Source organism: Pseudochaenichthys georgianus, chromosome 24, assembly GCF_902827115.2.
Source record: "Pseudochaenichthys georgianus chromosome 24, fPseGeo1.2, whole genome shotgun sequence".
Taxonomy (NCBI): domain Eukaryota; kingdom Metazoa; phylum Chordata; class Actinopteri; order Perciformes; family Channichthyidae; genus Pseudochaenichthys; species Pseudochaenichthys georgianus.
In genome coordinates, this window is record NC_047526.1 from 18,479,019 (window position 1) to 18,501,047 (window position 22,029).

At 40.6% G+C, this 22,029-nt stretch overlaps 1 protein-coding gene across 3 annotated transcripts; it reads left to right on the forward strand.

The window, feature by feature from the left end:
* Positions 1-3,123: 3,123 nt before the first annotated feature.
* Positions 3,124-11,487, forward strand: LOC117439858 (E3 ubiquitin-protein ligase rnf146-like). Of its 3 annotated transcripts, XM_034075971.2 has the most exons (6): positions 3,124-5,519; positions 5,867-6,058; positions 6,627-6,767; positions 6,849-7,001; positions 7,232-7,420; positions 8,746-8,898. In XM_034075971.2, exons 1-6 carry the CDS (start codon positions 5,441-5,443, stop codon positions 8,802-8,804), a joined length of 813 nt encoding a protein of 270 aa, XP_033931862.1. In that variant the 5' UTR covers positions 3,124-5,440; the 3' UTR covers positions 8,805-8,898. The 3 variants fall into 3 exon arrangements, with proteins under 3 accessions (XP_033931862.1, XP_033931861.1, XP_033931860.1); XM_034075970.2 differs by lacking the exons at positions 3,124-5,519; positions 5,867-6,058; positions 6,627-6,767; positions 6,849-7,001 and having other exon boundaries at positions 7,330-7,420; positions 8,746-11,487; XM_034075969.2 differs by lacking the exons at positions 3,124-5,519; positions 5,867-6,058; positions 6,627-6,767; positions 6,849-7,001; positions 7,232-7,420 and adding an exon at positions 7,432-8,155 and having other exon boundaries at positions 8,746-11,487.
* The last annotated feature ends 10,542 nt before the right edge of the window (positions 11,488-22,029 follow it).

The following is a 22,029-nucleotide window of genomic DNA, read 5'->3' on the forward strand; positions in this document are numbered from 1 at the left end:
GTTGCACCTTTCATCCACTAGGTGACAGCGTTACAACACAACAAACCTTAGTTGAAACTAAAAAGAGCCACCACAGACAGTACTTACATCTGTGCCTGTTTATGGTATCTATTTATTCCAGATATTTAATAGTTTGCAACTTGAATAAATGTTGTATTTTATGTTATCCTTACTGTAAAAACAGAAATATAAACCAGACATTTGAAACTGTAGTGGGGAGCAGCGCCATATAGACTTCTATCTATATGGCGCTGGTGGGGAGTAACGGCAACAAGTGACGATGCAAATGTCACGAAGAAGAATCAGTTCACCGGAAGTAAGAGAAGCGGGAGATTGAAAAAAAGTAAACAAACTTTTTTATCAACGTGAATTTGTGTTTCACCCTGAACATTAGCCAACATGCTGAAGAAGCCGCCCAAATTGAAATCTATAATCAAAACAAAAGCGAAGACTAACATAACCGTGAGGCCGACGTCAGAAGCAATGGTGAAGAGCTAACGCGCTAATGTTGCTAATGTTTCTGAGTGCTCTGTTTGTGGCTAACGCTGCTATCATGGCTAACAGCTAATCAATAAACAATTATGGTGTTACTTTTCCTCAGATTGAACTCCTGATGTTGATGTTTTTGAGCAACCTGGCGGAAGAGGCGAAGGCTAATGCGTTTGAGGAGAAATCTGCAACGATCAGAGCTCATCACCTCAAAGCAGTGTCCAAGGTTAGTTAAAAAGGAAGCTCAAATCACAAGTTGTACAAGCTACTGTTGTTTCCCACTTTATTTATATTTTACGACTAAACACGTGCCTCAAATGTCAAGGGCCTTGCCAAACCGTATATTACTAGACAAAGATTTCAAACGTTATTGCAATCTCCTGATTCAAACTGCAATTATTGTTATTTTTAATTAAATAATCTCACATGTTATTATTAGATAGTCAATGTACAATAAGAAACAACTATTTTATAGTGGTTGTTTGAGTCCAACAGATTTTCTTATGGTCCTTTTGTTCTCTGAAATGCAGTGAATACTCCAAAGGCACTCACACGTTTTTCAATACAGTTGTTTTATTGTCATTGATTGTATTTAAGACTCCTGTGAAATGTCTAATTTTCCGGAGGTGGCCCACATCTTATAATTTATAAATTATATCTAGGCTGTATTAAGTTTGAGGTGGCTTGGGATCCTGATGGTGGAAAGGTCAACTCAGACAGTCAGTACGTAGTGTTACCTAGTAACGTTAAACGTAGAGGTGCCAGTTCAAGGCTTTTATTAGTCATACTACATAGCTACAGTGTAGTTATGACAATGAACATCTTAGGTCCCAGGCTCCACCAATAGTGCGGAAAAACAGAAAAAATAGTGCAAGTAAATACAAAAAGAAAAATAGTGCAATACGAGTCTATATACAAGTGATTGGAATATGATATATTTTCACCTCCTGCGAGCTGAAGAGGTGCCCTTAAGCAAGGTACCAATCTATCTAAAGAACCCTCCACAACAACCGCATGACTTTGGGTCCTGTGTTTGCATGTGTGAAATAACATGTAAGTGGATTTATTGAATTTAGTTAATTTGCAGGAGGTTTATCAAGGTTTTTATTATTGCACCCATCTTGGATTGTATTAAGGCAATTGCATTACAAAGGGTAACTAATCAAGCATGTAAACTAATATACATAATAACTGTTGACAACAATCAAATTAATTCATGGTATGCTTTGAAGAGGTGCTCAAGTTACATATAGCTATACAATAAAAAAAATGTTTTTACATCGAGTGCATTTAATAACATGTAACCACACATTGCAGGACATTAGCACTCCTGCATTACAATCCTAGTATTCCAGCTAAAATGGGTTGTCTTGGTTCTTCTATCTATAATTGGAGTTGACAGTTAATCATATGTAGTCTAACTTACTTACTCAAACAACTTACTAATAATGATTTTACATTTCTATGTACACATTCTAATTTCTCCATTTTGAATGTGGGATAAACGTACAAAACTTTTTTTTATAGAAAATGCTGAAAAAAGCGAAGGGATGAAGACGGGGAAGTTCGACATTTTTATGAACATTTTCTAGGACGCCGGCAATATTTTTCCTTTTTTATTAAGCATCATATTTTTTCTTCTGAAAATGTGTTTTTACTATTGTGTAAATGTTTTCCTTTCACAAGAGTTTTCTGTTCTTAATTAAATTCTTGTAAACCTTACAATCCCTCCCATTGTAGACACTTCAATTCACACACATCATATCACATGTAATCATGCCATGAATGCTGCTGCAATAACATTCACCTTCGCATTAGAAAGCATTGGAGACATACTGTATAAGCGGTAGCCAAACAAAGTGCTGACTGTGTCGAGCTTTCATCTGGAGGTTGTGGACAGCTCGGAGTAAGTTAGTACTTCCAGATCTCCCCCCCCCCCCCATCACCCGTCATGGTCAGCGTTTTAAAGCTGCATGCTTCACAGCGTCTTCATTGGGCGTGGGGCTCGGCCTCCTCCCAAATTCCTCTCCTTTTCACGCTACATAGACTATCTACGTGCTGCGATGCTATCCTGCTCATACCTTCATCACTGCGAGGGGCTTTTTGCCTTCTTATGCGTCTGTTAGCAGCAGTGAAGATGTCTTGTAAAATGTCCTGATCCTACATTATCTGTTTGATTTTTATTTGAAACAGATGTTATATGCATTTTGTGCTTTAGTAAAAGCTCATGGCAGACGATGCCCTAAAAGCTGTTTCTGGTTTGTGTTATAGTGGACTGTTTTAATATCTTGTAGAGTCTTTATTTAACAGTAGATCAAGTGATTTGATACAAACATTTGAATTACAACGTTGGTTCATTCATTGTACTTTAGACCATGCAAACATGATTACATGTGTCAATAAACATGGCTCTCTAACTCTTCGTGGCTCTCCTTTTTTTTATCATTTTCTTTCATTCCCCGTTTCTCTTTGCGGCAGCTAAGACATTCCTTGGCCTCCGGCGGTTATTTTCTTCAAGAATCTGATCTGGCACCCCAGTGAGCGTAGCCATGTCATGTTTATGTTCCCAGTCAGGTTGTGGAGTTGTTACTGGGTTTGTGGAGCTCCACCCTTCTGACATTTGAACCCCTTGTACCTGCCCTGCTTGTTCTCTCCTTTACTTTTACATTGTCATGACAGAGCCCTCTAGCATTTGCATATATTTTCTAATCCCTGTTGAGTTTCCATCTGCCAGGTAGGCTAGTCTTTGAGTATCTACTGCACGCAGATTGATGGATGGCGTTTCTCCGCAGCAGCTGGCTGCACGTCCAGAGGATCTTCTGAGGTGTTATTCTATCGTGAGTTTGTGCTTGTTCCTGTGGGGTTTGAGAAACGCACTCTTCTTCCTCTCTCAAAACAAAAACAAAAAGACACCAGGTGTCTGAGCACCTGGTGACAATTTAAGGCAGCCAGCGTAGCCCTGTCTGGCCCTGTGTAACTGAGCTGCGTCTCAAGGATGATAAATCAGCTTCAGTCTAAAATCTCACTGATAAGCTTCCACTCGTTCTTTTTCTGACATTTTTCCAGACAGGCCGAAGAAAGCACGGCCATCCATTTTGGCAGACATCATATTATGATAACTTGCAGTGCCTTTCTTAATAAGAATCACATGGTATCAATTGAGTAACTTTTTCTGTCTTTGCCTTAAAGAGGAATACAGTTATTTTAACAACAATACAACAAAACGTTTAGAATCAAGCAAAAGCAACAAACCCCCACAATTTGATTCTATCAGAGTTGACCGGTTCTGAAAGGATTATAGACCAAAGCAAAGACGCATGAATTGCAGAGGGAAGCTTGATTCCAGGAAGGCGAGCACTGGAGAGTTCAAATCTGTGTTGAGAACCACAGAGTTCCCAAAACAGGCGATAGTACTCAGTGGGATGCCAATCAACAAATCGTCTGCAGCCTACTGCTTTTATCAACCTTCCAGAGTTTGTGTGGGAACCGCAGATTCTCTCCGACACCTCCAGCCCTCTTCTTTTCTTTTCTCATTGGGAGGTAGTCAAATCACTCAGTATGTATTTATGTATGGTCTGGTTATGGTTATGGTTCAGGATTCCTGAAGCCAGTCTTCATGGACAACACGAAGTGCCCAAGCATGCCTTAAGTTTAAATACATCTAAAAAGCATGGGGACTTGGTTATGTCAGTTATTTTGTGCTGGGTATTGTTATGTCTTCGTCATTGTGACTTCATCCAGCCCATGTGAAGACTTTGATGAGCTGGTGTTGATCTTCTGATGACATGCTTCAAAAAAACATCATGTTTTATTGTTTAAATGAGGAGATATTTTTGGTGTTGTGGTCACACATTCGCCCCGTTTGACATTATGGTTAAACCGAAAACAGTTTAAAGATGAGAGTGAAAGAGTTGTACCTAATGTGTTGCATTCGCCTCTAAACAAGCTCTAATTTCAACCTGCTGTGAGGCAAGATGAATAGCAATCATGCCTTTCATCTGCTCAAATGATTATGTGTTGGTCAACATATGAATCTAAGCAACAGTCGATAACATTTTGTCCGAAATATTTCAATGATCTCACTAGAAATATGCAATTTATTTTTTTTACCCATCAAACATGCATTTCAAACCCTCACTAAACATACAAAAACGGTTTAGTTTTTGGAAAAGTTGGAATCCCGGACACACATTGTCCTTTTCACTTCAAAGTCATTTTAAGAGAATGTTTTTTTTCACACTTGCATTGGCTTCCAATTGTGCGGTCACAAAGACGTACGTATACATTTTAAACTCTGATTCAAGGTGAGCATTGAAAAACTTCCCTCCTTCAGCTGCAGAATGTGAGAACAGAGGTTTGGTGTGAAGGTCAAATATCCAAGTGAAAAACAAGACACGTTTGGGAAGAGGGGGGACCTTACAATACCCAGAATGTTAAGCTTTAGTTGGATAATTAATGTAGACTTTGTGACAGAAAAAGTTGAAGTAATAATATAATGTAATATCATGGTGGTATTATTATTCCAATTCTGAAAATATGCATATTTTGATATTTTTAAGGCTCAGGGGGAGTGTCATGGAGGACGGGTAACACAGAAGAGGGGGGAGTGTGTGTGTGTGTGTGTGTGTGTGTGTGTTCGAGGGGATAACATAGACGAGCCCACAGCAGCTTATCCAAACTTGCATTACATCTGGGTTGCGACTATCATACAATGGTTTGTCTTCCGTTTGCATTCTTCGTGGCATTCTGCCGGCTTCTTCAGTGATCTCATGGAATGCACATGGGATTTCTCTGCAAGAAAACATTTTGCACTCGACCGCTCTCTTACGCAGACCGGAGTTCAACGTGGGTCCATTTGAATGAATTCTATGGAGAAATCCAACCTTTTTCCATGAACTACATCATGGGATTTGGGATGTGATGCAAGGTGGCTGGATTGATGCCGTACTGAATGGGAAAGATGTGGATACCTTTGTTGATCTGGATGCTGCACCTCATGATTCTTACAGAAGGCCAAGATAACACAAGGCGTAAGTATGCTTGTCAGCCTCACCTCTCTAATGCTTATGTTCTGCAAAGCTTCTGTAACATGTGCCTTATCTTTCCCCATGTATCTAGTGTAACATAGTCAACAGTAGACCGACCCTACATGTGAACATAATATGAGTGCTTTCAGGGAATAATGTACTCAATGATTTCTATTGGTTTTACCTCCTTGCACACTATGAATTTGAAAGCATAGCTCTGTGCTCTCATAAAGCACAGCGTTCCGGAGTATTTTTTATCTATTGTCTTTTTACAGGCTTAGGAAAAATAAAAAATTCCGGCTGTTTTTTTTTTAGACGGACGCACTCATTTCATATCTGTTAATCCGCAGGAAGCTCCTCTGTGAGCAGGGTCTGTCCTGCAGGTTGCGTGTCATGCTCTGCCCTGAACGGCTGTCTGTCCTGCAAACCTCGCCTCTTCTTCCACTTGGAGCTGGACGGGATGCGGCAGAGGGGCTCCTGCCTGTCCTCCTGTCCCCGGGGTCACTATGGCAGGCGCTTTCCACACATCGGCACCTGCACAAGTAAGTCCATACACATCTACGAGTGACGGAAAAACGTTAAAGTAAAAGTTTAATTGTCTGTTAATTTCACGATTACAGATATTAAATACACCTCACATGAATGATATTATAAGAGTGTAAAGGTGTGTTAGAAACCAGAAAATGGATCAAATATAAACATACAGCAACATGTATATATTTCACATTTATAATAGGTGTGGGAGGAGTCATTTCAAGTTATTGTACACAAGACACCGCTTATCAACTGAATATGTTGCTCTTCATTTTTAGCTAAATGAAATAAAAAATGAAATGCTTATTTCTGTATTATATCGTTACAGCAGCTGGACCACTTTTTTTTGTGCAAACTGATTAAAGTCAGTGTTAAGAATATCAAACTAACTTGACCACAGATGGAAATTAGCTATTAGCTATAATCTGGCATATTGCATCTCTTCTCTTTGCTGAGATTAATGTTTTTGTATGCATGGTCCTTCTATAAATAATTTTTTTTTAAAAACGACAGTGTGGTCACTACCCTTTTATTGATACAGTCTTTACTGACCAGTTAATTTCCCTTGATCTGCAGGGTGCAAGGACGAGTGCGCTTCCTGTTTCAGTGAACATTTCTGCACTCATTGTCACCCGGGTCACTTCCTGTTCGGGGGGAAATGTGGAGACAGCTGTCCAATCGGGTTCACTGCGAACACGGTGCTCCGTGAATGCACAGGTAAGGCACTGTGTGTTCTCATACAAGTCTTCCATGATACTGGGGGTCTACAGTACAATTTGATGTGTTTGTGTCCCTCAGTGTCAGAGTGCTGTGCAGGCTGTGAGATGTGTGTAAGGAGGAACATGTGTGTGAGGTGTAGAGCAGACCTATACTTTCTCCACGGCCAATGTCATCTCACCTGCCCCAAAGGATTCGAGCCGGATGTGCAGTTTATGCAATGCACCCCCCAAGGTGAGAGGAAATAAAAAACTGTTTTCCCACAGCTGAGATGTCAAATACACTGTCTTTTTCATGTCTCGTTACCTGTAAGCAGTCGTGTAAAGTAGCTAAGTAAATGTACTCAAGTACTGTACTTAAGTACAATTTTAAGAAACTTGTAGTTTACTTATTTCAATGCTATGCTACTTATTGCTTCTACTCCGATACCTTATCTTTCTCACGATCGTCCTCTGTCTTTATAGTCCACTGCGAGGTTGGAGGATGGACAAATTGGGGTCCATGTATTCGGAGAAGCAGCGCACGGCCCTACAGGAGGGGACAGGAGACGCGTGACCGACAAGTTCTGAAGTCTCCGAGTGTCTCCGGTGACCCCTGCCCCCCCGTGTCACAGATGAGGAAGTGTGTCAACAGAAAGAGACCAAAGAGTCCAAGTGGGTTGTATAAGGTTGTAAAAGAGCCCCCTTACAGACTATGTGTTGATATGGCAGAGGTATTCAACTTTTCTAAATGCAGAGATGTATTCATCTAAAATAAAACAGATCTTTCTATGCAAACCAACAGAAATGGGAAGAAAATGGATGGATGATTGTGTTATATTGTAAAATGTTTGTGTTCCAGGGTTACATTTAACACTGTTGGAGTAAGCTGAATCAGAGACATTTCATATATAGTAGTGCTTTTGATGCAACTTGTCGGTAACCATAGATGATTGTAAAATTATTATTACTGATACTGCTTTATTAGACTGATCAGTTTATGCCTTAATGCAGCTTGTTGGGGACTCCCTTTTTTTTGATAAAATGAAATAACGAATTACTATAAACCAAACTTTTATAAAGCCTTTGATGAGCACCATGTCATGAATCTGTTAAAAGATCATATACTGTATCATGATTCATACATGCGTAGACCCTGACGCACGGTACAGTAGGCTACTGTGCGCAGCTGTAGTAGATCTACAGATCATGTGGAGTTGCAATTTTGGACGCAGTGAGGCCGATCCAGCAGCACTGAAATCAGATGGGCTTGGCTGGAATACTTCACCTCCCGACAATAAGTCAATACTTGGCGTTCATAACTTTATAGTCAAATATGAAGGCAGCTTTATGAATTGTTCCCACCTGAGCATCTGCTGAGGACGTTTCAAGAAGTATCCCAGTGTTCAGGTGAGTGTATATGTAAATAGAGAAGTTAAATAGCCTGGAAGCACACTGACAGCTAGCATGCTAACTGCGTATGCTAAAGCAGCTGTCAAGTTAACGTTAGCTAGGTGATTGTTATTTCTCACATTGACTTTAGAGTTTCTTCGTCAAAGTGTTAGTGCATATTAAAGATACGAGCCTTTAGCGTCACTGCTTGGTATAAAACACATTGAGATGTAACAAGTAGCAAATGACCGAGTTAGCTAGCATAGCAGTAGTCAGGTGGCTAGCTCTGTCAGACTGCAGAAAATAGGCCTTTGAGTAAGTTTGTAATACAATCGGGCGACAATCATGGCTGCCCGCTTTCCCAGCATGTAATATTCACATTTCTTAAACTATTATGATTTGAACAATTTGTTTCACAATAGAAACCATACATTTATGTTTTTGTATTAAGGCGTTCACAAAACTAAACGGAACAGAATATGTCCAGTGGGACCAGCACCAAACTGCATGTTTTAATTTAAATTCAAGTATACACATTACAGTTATGTATAATAGTGCAAGTCTTTCCATGCAGATCTGTTGTGACACTGGTGTGTTTCTCTCTGTAGTATGGCAGGCTCTGGAGGAGTGGACTGTTCAATGGATGCTTTGGCTCCTTCCAAGCTGATGGAGGAAGTGGGTGATAGTTGTGCTGCAGACCCTTCCAGCTCCTCCATCGTCAACCCGGAGTGTTCCATCTGCCTGCAGAGCTGCGTCCACCCTGTACGTCTTCCATGCTTCCATGTCTTCTGCTACCTGTGTGTCAAAGGTGCCTCCTGGCAGAGTAAACGCTGTGCTCTCTGCCGACAGGAAGTCCCAGAAGACTTTCTGGAGCGGCCAGTTCTGCTCTCACCTGAAGAACTGAAAGCAGCAGTTTCAGGGGTGAGCCAAGCTGGGGGGGCTGGGGGCGGCTCCTGTGGAGACTATGCGTGGTACTATGAGGGACGCAACGGCTGGTGGCAGTATGATGAGAGGACCAGTCGTGAGTTGGAGGAGGCTTTCGCTAAGGACAGGAAGAGCACAGAAATGCTAATTGCGGGGTTTCTTTATGTGGCAGACCTGGAGAACATGGTGCAATATCGCCGGAATGAGCATGGCCGCAGACGCAAGATAAAGCGGGACATTGTAGATATCCCCAAGAAGGGAGTTGCAGGACTAAGGTTAGACCCCGAACCTGCCCCCATTGCTACTGTACCAGTTGTCCCCCCAGCTGCAACAGAACGCATCAGCTCAGCTGATGGTTCGGACACTGATGGCCCATCACAGTCTTCTTCCTTTGGGATTATGGCATCTATTCCTCCTGTTAGACCTCCAACACACCTGGGGTGCCATCTTACCAGTCCCCTTCTTGCCTCATTACCAAGCCTGGAAGAGTCTGTATCCCAGCTCCTTATCAGCCAGCCAGAGGGTGAAGACGTGGAAGGAGATGATGAGCTACAGGTATATGAGTATGCATCCGGCAATAGTGACAGTGAGGAAGAAAGGGAGTGCGAGAGAGCAGAATCTATACCTAGACATAGGCAAAGACCGCTAAGAGAGAACCAGCCAGCCAGGATGCCTCCGAGGGGGGGGCCTTCGAGCTCTGCAATCAGTCTGCGATCACGTAGTCCTGATGGACAGTGCACTGTCACAGAGGTGTGACTGGTTTCTGTAAACTTCTCTCTGAAACTTTTATCAGGTTGGCAAAAAAAAATCTCAAAACTAATATGCATCATTAACCAAGAATGAAGAAACTTTATTGTGTTATTGGGTGTATTTTGCCCCATCAATCGCGTGCCAAATAAAATACAAAATGTATTTTACTTTATAACAAAACATTATTTGGTCATTGAAAATTACTTCATCCAGTTGATTGTAATATTAGTTTTCCCTGCAGGTCTATAGAGGTAACTAGCAGTAGCAGCAGTAACATAGTTCACAGCAGTGTTCTTAGATGTTAGTTTGATAAAAAACAACCTTAACAGCTCTCTTCATTACCTAACATCTGGGATAAACCCATGCCCACCTTTTTATTGTTTAACATTTTGTATTCAAATACACAGCTAGCAAAACAGAAGTTATTAGTTATAAACTGTGTACTTTGCCTATGCCGATTAACTGCTGGTTTACCGGAATATGAACACTACATCCACTTCAGTCATTTATTTAAAAACTTCAGAATCATCAGAATGGAGTCCTTTAGAGTAAGCGATATGGCAATATTCTGGGTTGTACATGTGATTTGAGAATGTGCTACATGCAGAAGGTTGTACATTTATTGAATTCCTTTTTAATGGAATGCTGTCAAACGATCTGTATTTGTGATGGGAGGGAGTGCGGCTGAATGCCGTGAAATTTGATTACAATTCAATGAAATAAGCATACCTTTCTATGTGCTATTCCCCCATGGTTTCGACCCAAATAAGTTCACCGTTACAATATTTGTATTAGTTTTTACTGTGCAAGCTTAACCCTTATGACAGCATTATAGCCATTTCAAGAGACCTTTCACACATGACTAAAAGCCTCTTGTCAAAGGACTTCCATCCAACGCTAGTTTCAGACAGCAATATACTGTATACTGGCAGTTATACTCTCCTCAACATGTTATAATGAAGCATAACAGACTTGTTTTAGGGATAAAAAGGGGTGATTAACTTTGGCAACTTTTTGATCAATGTTGTCCAAAAACTACCATCTGTCACTGCCTTTACATCAGTTTGTGAATGCAGTATGTGAAATGTAACATGTGTCTTTTTTTTTTCTCTGATCTTTTGATTTCATGGTTGATTGATATTTGTATAATGTTATTTTTCTTTCTCTTTGTGATGATGTGAACATCTTAAATGTAGCAGCTTACAGTTACAGGGGCTGAAAACTGCCTTTTCCTTCTTTTATTAGTAGGAACAGATTCATATTTAAACTGGAGTTTGCTATGTGTATATGTTAAAGACTTTATTCCCCCTATTTTAGTGTGAAAGTCTTGTTTTTTGAGTTATGACATCTGTGTTGTTGTGAGAGGGGTTGGGTGCTGAAAAGCTACTGGCAAAACCACTGGAAAGTGTTGAGCTATATATGTAGAGAGACACATTTGGATTTCTATTTCTCGTCATAGTACTCTGGATATGGCCACTATCAGAGCGCTGGCACTGACATGTTCTTGGATGGTCTTTAGCAGTCCTCACTCCCTCTGATTCTTCCCTTTCTGCCTCAGCTGCTATTATTTTAACTGTCAACTTTTCACTGTTTGTGTCTCACTGTCTGAATGACCCAATAGAAACTTCCATCCTTGTGCTGTTTTGTGAAGTTATTAAATATATCATTTAAAATCATATGTTGTAGGATTTATTTTTATATATTTAAGGATACATACAACAGTTATGGGAAGCCTGGAAACAAAATGGCACTGATCCATACATAGGCCTGTTGCAATGTGTGCTTATCTTAGTCTACATGTAGTATCGTAAACGTCCACAGTGTGGAGCTGTTGCATAAATGAAGTAGTGTTTTACCCACGTGTTACGGACACTTTCAAGCTACAGAATGATGGTGTGGTTGAAAACCTGCTAATTAGATGACATTTTTACCTCAATGCTTTCCCTTCATATATCTGTCTTTTTCTGGTCTTGTCAAACACTACCAATTGTGGCTGTGGGCCTGTGATAACTTACTACACGGTTACTTGTGCTGTCTCAATTATGGCCTTCCAAAATTACAGGTTTGTGATATTTACACATATTAATTTAATTTAGTTTAATTACACATATGCGCACTAAATGACTGCTATCGCGTCAATAGCGGGACCTTAGCATATATATAGGATGTATATATACAAATACACAATATTTGGGACACACTATAAAGGGCACAACGTTTCATTCACTAATGAACGTCAAATACATGTTTGTTTCCACTGTTTTATTGTGTGCATAGGCCTGTCGCGATAAGCAATTAATTGACTTATCGTACGATAAATAAAAATGAACTCGATAAATTGCCATTTACATGAGGATGTGGCTAGCAGTTTGAAAGGATGTACTTGTCAAACGATTACAATTTTTAATCAGATTAATCACAGTTTAAAAATTAATTAATCATGATTCATCACCATTCGAACTATGTCCAAAATATGCCATTTATTTATGTATATTGTTGTGGGAATGGAAAGATAAATGAAAGAAGGCAGATATATCCATTTCACATACAGTATGTATGTTTATTATAACATGTGTCTGTGTCAAAATGAAAGATAGCCCACACACCTATCAATCATCAAACCGTGGGGTCTTAATTCATTCCGTGTTGGTTTCTATCAACGGGGGAGTACTTCAGGAAAGTCGACGGGGGGGGGGGGGGGTCTAGTGGAGTACTTCGTGACCACAGAGTAGGCTTGTTTGAGACACATTGCGGCTCGCCTCGAAAGTAGACGAGAGTAGCCGATCGCAGCCGGGGGAGGTCTCAAAAAGCTCGCCTGAAGTCGGACAGCTCGGAGACGGGCGGCTTCTTCATCTTCTTCTTCTTCTTCTCTCGGTTTTTTGGCGGATTGCAAACAACTTTAAGGTGCATACCGCCACCTCCGGAGTCGGCTTGACTCTGTTTGCATTTATAAAGAATGCACAAATGTGTTTAATCGTTAATGTCAGATATGTAGTAAATACATTTGTTCCTGCTCAAGATTAGATTAAACTTTATTGTTATTGCAGATATTACAGGTACTGAGACAACGAAATGCAGTTTAGCTTCTAACCAGGTGCAACAAGCAGTGAAGTGGAAAGTAATGTACACAATCTACAGAATAACATATAGAATGATTTGAATGATGAATACACAGTGGGGTATGAATACACTAGATATCAGCCTGTGAGCAGTATGAACAGTGTGTATGAATATGCTAAGATATATAAAGTATGACAACGGTAAGCAGTATAGTATAAAATATATAGATATTAATTTCATGATGATAAACATTGTGGAACAATGATGAAAAATGGGAATGGATGTGGCGACGTAAAACTGACACAAAACAACAACAAACTTTTGCCAGCCAATTGGAGAGTTTCATCAGCAGCACGTGGTAAAAACCACCAATGAGCGCTCAGCTCGAGATACCAGCGAGCCGTTTCCCATCAAGCATTTAGCTTCCGCAGCTCCTGGAGAGCAACTGCGCCAACTCGCCTCGCTCTCAAGGCTGCGGGCGTCTTTGTCCCGCGAAATTTCAAAGTCTCATGTGGGCGAGCCTCCAGAGCAAGTCGGACAAAATGACTAACCATCATGCAACGCACTAGCAAGACGTTGATCGCAACTGCGCAGGTCTGCGCAGGTCTTGCTTGTCTCAAACAAGCCTAGTGTGAACGTTGTGATCAGCTGTTTTAGCGCAGTTCTCCAGTGAAGGGGGGGAGTCTCCCTCCGCAGCCGGTTGGCGTACTTTTGGCACAATTCCGTTGTACACACCGACGTTAACAGCAGCCCTGTCTGTGCACACGGAGACCGACTCTGTCGTCCGGTGATCTAACCGCCTTCTGGAAAAGCTTCACAATACGTCGGTACGCAAATGCACTTTGTGACACAAGTGACGGTACGCATTTCAGATTACGCACATAACCCGTACCAGTTATGTGCACCCCTGTACTACAGCAAAAGTATTCTCCGTCGGGACTTCCTGCAACAACACCACGCCGTTATCTTGATTCTGATTGGCCAGAAGACATTATCAAAGATGTTCTATTGAGAAGACGATCACTACGTGACAAAAGTTTTCAAAACCGTTTCTAGTCTTCGGTATTTCCAGACAAGTGGCTACAGAAATCAATCTTACTAACTGCTGTCTATGCAATTTACTCCGCGAGTTGGCAGACTTTATTTTGCTTACTTTAACATAATTTGTTATGGTGGGGCTAAGCCATTTCTTGGTATGGGTGTAGCCTACCCAACCCCAGCCATACCCTGGCGCTGCCACTGGTGGGATGTATGGGGCGGGCCATTCTGCACATGCGTTAAATGCGTTAAATATTTTAAAGCAATTAATTCAAAAAATTAATTACCGCCGTTAACGCGATAATTTTGACAGCATTAATATTATCATTATGTCAGTGGTCTAAAATGGCCATACAACGGTGCCGACAATATTATCGTTTATCGCAATAATTTCCGGGAAAATGTATCCAACAAAATTAATTATCGTGAGAGGCCTATACATGAAACACACACACAAATCTACAGACATGATTTCATTTCATTTCAAACCTTTATTTATACAGATAAATCCCATTGAGATCATTGATCTCTTTTTCAAGGGAGACCTGCTCAATTAGTTCCACATGAAACATAAAAACTAGGGCTGTCAGTCGATTAAAATATTTAATCGCGATTAATCGCATGATTGTCCATAGTTAATCGCAAATTAATCGCACATTTTTTATCCGTTCTAAATGTACCTTAGAGGAATATTTTTCAAGTTTTGAATACTCTTATCAACATATGAGTGGACAAATATGCTTTATATGTATGTTTATTATCATTTGAACAATGTCAAATATTCTCATGAATATTAAACAACAACAACCTCTGAATATTACAAATATTCGCCTCAATTCAACCTGGAACCTCTCTCATACAATACAGTGTGTGTGTGTGTGTGTGTGTGTGTGTGTGTGTGTGTGTGTGTGTGTGTGTGTGTGTGTGTGTGTGTGTGTGTGTGTGTGTGTGTGTGTGTGTGTGTGTGTGTGTGGTGTGTGTGTGTGTGTGTGTGTGTGTGTGTGTGTGTGTGTGTGTGTGTGTGTGTGTGTGTGTCTCTCGCTCGCTCGGGCCACACATACACACACCCTCCCGGTGAGCGTGGAAGTGTGGTCTGCTGCAAGCGGGCAGCAGGAGCGGGGCTGTCAGCATCAGCTTGTAGATGGTATTTTAAACTGGATGTGCTCTGAAACTACGGGGCGGCCGAGGACAAAAAATACACATGCGTTAATCGCGTTAAAATAATTAGTGGCGTTAATTTTTTTTTGCGTTATTAACGCGTTAACTTGACAGCCCTAATAAAAACATAAACAGAACAACAAAAGGACATCATACAGCATCATTTACATAATTATCCACATAAGCAGGTACCAATAGCTTCCGATTGAGTAGCATCTAACCGAGCTTTAAAAACATTTAGTGGCACCAGATTGTTCAGTTTCCATTTCATTTGCAGACTATTCCAAGACAGAGGAGCTGCGCATCTAAAAGCTGTCTTCCCTAAGACAGTCCTAGCAGTTGACTTACTCCAAACTGCCAAATATATTAATTAACACACTCACTCTCATATACTCTTTGACTCTATTTTGGCCTAGCCCTAGTAGAACAATAAGCAGCAGACTTTTACATTTTTTATCATTTCTACTGGATCTTAGATCTGCGCATGCGCAATACGGGTCGGGGATTGACCAACCGGCTCCCACTGCTCTGCTGTCTGTTAACGTTGTTAAGAGTGGTGTCCGCAGGGAGGGTTGTCAACTCAACATTGTAAATAACCAACCAAAAACGATTGCCGGTTCATCTTGTTTTTGGCGTGAGAATAGTTTGGGCAGCGTGAGAGCGTGAGATTGAGAGTGAAAGCACACGCCAGACGCGTGAGAGTTGGCAACCCTAGGACTATTGCCACCAATGTAACTAAAATTCAGCATTTTCCATCCGAATAAACTAAAGGCGCAGTTTGTGCAGATGGACTGTGACATGAATTAGAAACACTGCTTAATGAGCCAGACTTTGGCCTGTGCTTTTTCAGAGCTTCAAAATGTAGGCTACCCTGTAACTCAAATGACAATTGAATGGGATAGGTTAACCTGTTAAGCCCCAAACCTGTTTTTCATGTCTCAGGCTCGAAAATGACATTTCCAGAACAAATGACCATAACTACACTTCTAAATGGGAAAAATTAATAATCTTTTTTCTCAAAGTAATGATAAACCTGTGAGTTGAATGCAGAATAGTCAGAATCAATATAGATCTTTTTTATTTTAAAGAAAATTCAGATTGAACATAGTAAAAAAAATGTCAATTATAGTGCCCGTCCAATTTTTTTTTACTTATAGTCAAAACCACCCTAGAATGATGGGTTAGTAGACTAAAAGCTTTAGGAATCCATAGTACAACATATAATAAGTACGCTGTATCAAGATTGATGCAAAATAAGTGACATTTGACCTTTTTAGAGAGGTTTAGCAAAAAAAAACTCCAGCTCTGGGGTCATTTGGGTGGAAATGGGCGTTGTTGCCGTTTCTCTGGAACCCATTGGTCGATTTTGATGATTGACATCTCTTTTGAACCGTTAGAGCCAATAGAATCGAAGGGGGATTTCCACATACACACCAACGTTACCATTGAGAAATGAGGGCTATGCGCGTGCAGTTTTCCAAAAGCGAAACCTATTTTACGCTCTGAAATCTAAAATCTTAAACCTAGGTTTATTGCTGATGGATTATCAGAAATCATTTCAAAGTGACACAGGCACATTGGATTAACCTATGGATTAACCTTCAGCAGCGTTTTTATCGTTTTAATGCCATTGAAGACAACTTTTGATCAGACAACAACAAAGGTAAGACATATTGCAGTGTTGGCTACCTAATGCCACATGTTGTGATGGCTGTTTTTGTTTCTCATTTCGCGAGTACTGATCATGGAGTGATGATACAGATTAGGGCTGAACGATTAATCGATTTTAAATCGAAATCGCGATTTGAGATGATGCGATTATCAAATCGCAAAGCCTGCGATTTTTTTAAACTTTTTTTTACATTTTTTTTTTTACATTTTTTTTTTCACATTTTTTTTTTTTCTTCTTGTGTGTCAGTCATCCACACCAATCAGAAGTGCTGTGCTCCACATGTACCAGCCATTGTTAATCAATCAGAAGTGGCCCATGATAGAAGGTGATAGACAGATTGATCCAATCACCTGCCAAGTGCTTTTGAAAGTGCCTGCCCTTTCCAAATGGCTTCCTAGATAGTTTGGTGAAACCAACCATCTGAGTCAGGTTAGTGATGCTCCATCACGTGTTTCTATGACAGGGTGAATCTTAAACTGAAGCTTGACTTTAAAGCAACCCAACGGAAGTTCCATGTAAGTTTAGTTCTTTCACTCGTAGCTCGGGCTGCGGGGCGCTAGAGACAAGAATATGTTGATACGACCTTCCTAGACACAGTTATGGCCGCATTTTACAATAAACTTCTATTGGGTCGCTTAAAAATAAATATCGCAATTCGAATCGCAATCGCAATATTTGTCAGAAAAATCGCAATTAGATTTTTTCCCAAAATCGTGCAGCCCTAATACAGATACCTATCGAATCCGTGTAATCTCACGATGCTAATCGCTGGGTTGGATTTGCATTTACGATAAGTAATAAGGGTTTTATACCTTGAGTTCTGTGCTGATGGCATTAGCATTTCTCCGCTCAGGGCTAATTCAGAGGCTCAGCGTTAGTCTTGTGTTTTTTTTGCTAAAAATGGTTCATATCAGTTAGCTGAGTTTCTTCCCGTTACATGGATATGAAACATTAATAGTTTATTAAATATTAAAAAGCCCTCAGACGCTGTTTCCTGCAGATTATGCGTTTTCCCCCCCCGCTGGCGGGCAGATGGGGTTTAACAGGTTAAAGAAAAAAACAATACCTACATTTGATTTATGATTTGAATTTGTATGGCAAATTCAAATCATAAATCACACACTTATTTAACCCAAACGGTATCCATCAACCATCCGCCTCGGGATCATTAGCAACTATTAGAGAACACTTATTTAACCCAAAGGGTATCCATCAACCATCCGCCTCGGGATCATTAGTAACTATTAGAGAACACTTATTTAACCCAAACGGTATCCAACAACCATCCGCCTCGGGATCATTAGCAACTATTAGAGAACCACAAATGTTGCCATCCATTGAACCACGCTGCTAGACTTTCACTTTAGAGTAGCAACTGACCATGACAACTCATGTGGAGCGCATACACACCATTTCTATGGTCAAAGAGACAAAGACACTAACTCTTTTTTTCTTGCAGGACACACTGACAGTCTGGTGTGAGACCCATAGCTTATGGAGGAGCTGTTACTGTTACAGTTTTGCCCCCTTGTGCGTAAAAACTCCAACGGAGCACATGTAGGTGGTGGAAAATTGCTCTAACACAGGGGTGTCCAAACCTTTTTCACTGAGGTCTACATACAGAAAAATGTACAAAGGACTGGGCCACTCACTAGAGTTATATTGCCTCATAAATTCAGTTATAAGTTAGCAAAATCAATCAGATGTAGATACATTATGCTTGTGGGTGTTTGCAGCTCATCCCTTAAAACAGAAGCCTCAGATTGATTATAATAAGGGGCAATATGAAGGGTATTTTTCAAGCTTGTTATGTAAATAAGTCATTGGGCTTTTTTCTTCAATCAATCAATCAATGTTTATTTATATAGCCCAATATCACAAATGTTACATTTGTCTCAGTGGTCTTCACAGTGTGTACAGAATATCAGTATGACAATACGACACCCTCTGTCCTTAGACCCTCACATCGTACAAGGAAAAACTTCCAAAGAAAACCCAGTTTAAAGGGAAAAATGGGAGAAACCTCAGGGAGAGCAACAGAGGAGGGATCCCTCTCCCAGGACGGACAGACGTGCAATAGATGCCGTGTGTAAATTGAAAAGATAATACATTTGCAACATAGGTAGTCCAAATGTTTGGAAATGCATGTGTGTATAATAGGAAGATGAATCCACGAGGATATCCATCCAGGACCTATGATCCAGGACCACAGCCACGACTCAAGATCCAGCGCTCGCGATCCAGGACACAGGACCGCAGGATCATCCATGACTCCGGATCCCAGCGTATATAGACACCAAAAAGAAAGACATTTGGGGAAGCTGGGTTAATCGGAACATGAGTGTACACGGGTATAGACAGAGAGAAGGAAGAAGTAAGATGTCCCCCGACAAACTAAGCCTATATCAGCAAAACTAGGGGCTGAATCTAATCAGCCCTAACTATAAGCTTTATCAAAAAGGAAGGTCTTAAGCGCACTCTTAAAAATGGATAGGGTGTCTGCCGCCCGAACACAAACTGGAAGCTGATTCCACAAATGTGGAGCTTGATAAGAAAAGGCTCTGGCTCCCATTGTACTTTTAAAGATTCTCGGAACAACCAACAACCCTGCATTCTTGGAACGCAATGCCCTAGTAGGACAGTAGGGTATAATGAGTTCTTTAAGGTAAGATGGCGCCTGCCCATTAAGGGCTTTGTAGGCGAGAAGAAGAATTTTAAATTCTATCCTGTGTTCTATAGGGAGCCAGTGTAAGGCAGCCAGAACAGGAGTAATGTGGTCCCTTTTCCTAACTCTGGTTAGTACACGAGCCGCAGCATTTTGAATCAGCTGAAGCGACTTGATTGACTTCTTAGTACTCCCTGATAATAAAGAGTTACAATAATCCAGCCTAGAAGTAACAAATGCATGGACTAGTTTCTCTGCATCGTTTCTTATCAACTAAGATATGTTAGAAAATGTTTCCAACTTTAATTGACTGCATTTATTTGAAAATTGGGCTTATTAACAGATGAATACTGTGTTATATATTTGAACATATATAGTTAAGAAGCATAATAAAAGACAAAATGGCAGGTGACACTCATTAAGACCCAAATGTCTGTTTTGTGGATATAAACTGGCCCCTGGCTGCCTCTCTTTTTCCACAAGTGGTCCCCAAGCAGAGCAAGATGAGTATCCATTCCCCGCTGTACTGTATTTAGGTACATCAAGAATATAGCATATGTTATGTAGGGCATAACATTAACTGGCATGCTATATGAGACACTGACAGGTTTATATGACATGGAAACAGACTGTGTTTAGATTCAACATGGATAGGATAGTGTCTTTCAATGCAAAGGACAATTATGTTGCACCAGAGTTAAATGAAGACAGAATTTGAGTATGTGTCTTTTACATGATAGCGCCAGTCATAGTTACACAGCCAGACAGGCAGACAACACTACTACATGTTTTCAGACACATGTTTGGCCTTTAACTCCCTCATATGTGCTATCATATCCTGGTCAAATACCTTCTGTAGCCTCCCGCTTCACACTACAGAAAATACACGTGCTGTCTCCAATCCCTCCACAAATAGTCCCGTCATCCCCACATCTTTCGCCATCCCGAGTCCCACAGTGGAGAATTGTTGATTATTTATGACCTTGTTTTTATTGTACAAGGTTGAAAGGCCTTCAGCATTACGTGTATGTGTTGTTTGTTGTGTGAGAAAATGGGCTTGGATATTGATAGCCGGTCTCCCTTAGTGTAACATATTCGGTATCTATCTTAGTATACTGGTGCATTTTAGCATTTAGTGGCTGTGCGTGTTGTGTGCGTACAAGTATGTCGTCATTATTTCTCACCATAATGCTGAGATTCACAGACAGGGTATCTCAGTCCTGCAGGAGCCAGGAATGACTTCACTTCTACTATAACCATCATCGAGCTAACACCATTAGAGCAGATCAAGTGACGCGCACCGCTGAGCCTGGTGCTACTGGACCATGTATATCAGCGATGCGTCACAACATTACTATGATGACTTCTGTAATCGTAAAGTTTATATTATTGGTATTCTAAATACAGTATCATATGACTGCAGAGCCGTATTTGCAATGAAAAGATGACAGGTGAGATATAAAAATGGAACACATGGTGTACACTTTGGCCACTTTACTATATATGCTGTGCAAGCCTGTCTATCCAAAGTAAAAATACAAATACATCTGCCTGTCTTCTAGTGTAACACATAAAGTTTTAATTTATCAGGGGAGTCGAGTCTCATGCTGTAACTATGTCTTGGTGGGGTGAAGTGACTTCCTGGAGTCTGCTGGTTGCCTCTGATACTCTCCTGTTTTCAGTCGTTATGCTATTCTAAGCTAATCAGCTGCTGGCACTAGCTTGCTTAATGGCATACAGACATAACTGAAGACAATGAATTTGTACATCTTTAGTGAAAAGCGATCAAGTTATTTTGTTGTCATTGACTTCATTAAGGTAGAATTTATTGCAGGGCTGTTGAATTGGACTCCATTAGTTTAAGCTATTGTACCATGAGCTGGCAACTGAGTGTGGATGTGTAATGATGAGTGGGCTTATCGCTGTAATCATCATGCTCATTGTCACCTTGAATCCCGACACTAAAAATAACCCAACAAGGCCCATAGTCAGGCACATTTAGCACTTAACATTTCAGAGCATGTATCAACTACCTACATGTGCTCCATTGGAGTTCTATGTATTGTGGGAAATAGTTGACACCATTTGCACTCAGACTGTGGTTGAAAGCTCTAAGAAATTATATTTGATATATTTTCCTTACGACTTTCACATATACAGTTATGCACGAAGGACAATGCTAACTTGGGTCTGACATCACTTTAAATATTGCTGCAGCAATAATTGTGGGATGGCATTATCTCACTTCCTTTTGTAAAGGATGGTACAGTGTACCCTACTCTAAACAAGATAAGAAAGGCAACATTGAAGCGTTTTTCTTTCAAACTCAACCAGCTCTTAACATTACTGACAGACTTAATTCCTCCGGGCTAAAAGAGTGCGTGCGTTTGTATGTGTGTGAGGTGAACATGTTTGCGTAGGCCACAGGCCAGACAGCGTGCCGCGTAGTGTCCCAGCGGACCGCTCCACTGAAACCAAATTAAAATTGGTAATTCGTCACACGATAAATAGACCACTATAGTCACCTCTGCCGCTCTTGTTTTGAAAGGGGAGCTTCAAGGGTTGTCTTTGAAAGAGGAGATATTTGGGCCCCATTCTATTTTAATGGAGAGGTCTGAAATTCTT

Coding starts and splice junctions, on each gene's coding strand:
- LOC117439858 (XM_034075970.2), top strand. CDS start 8,747: ATGGCAGGCTCTGGAGGAGTGGACTGTTCAATGGATGCTTTGGCTCCT.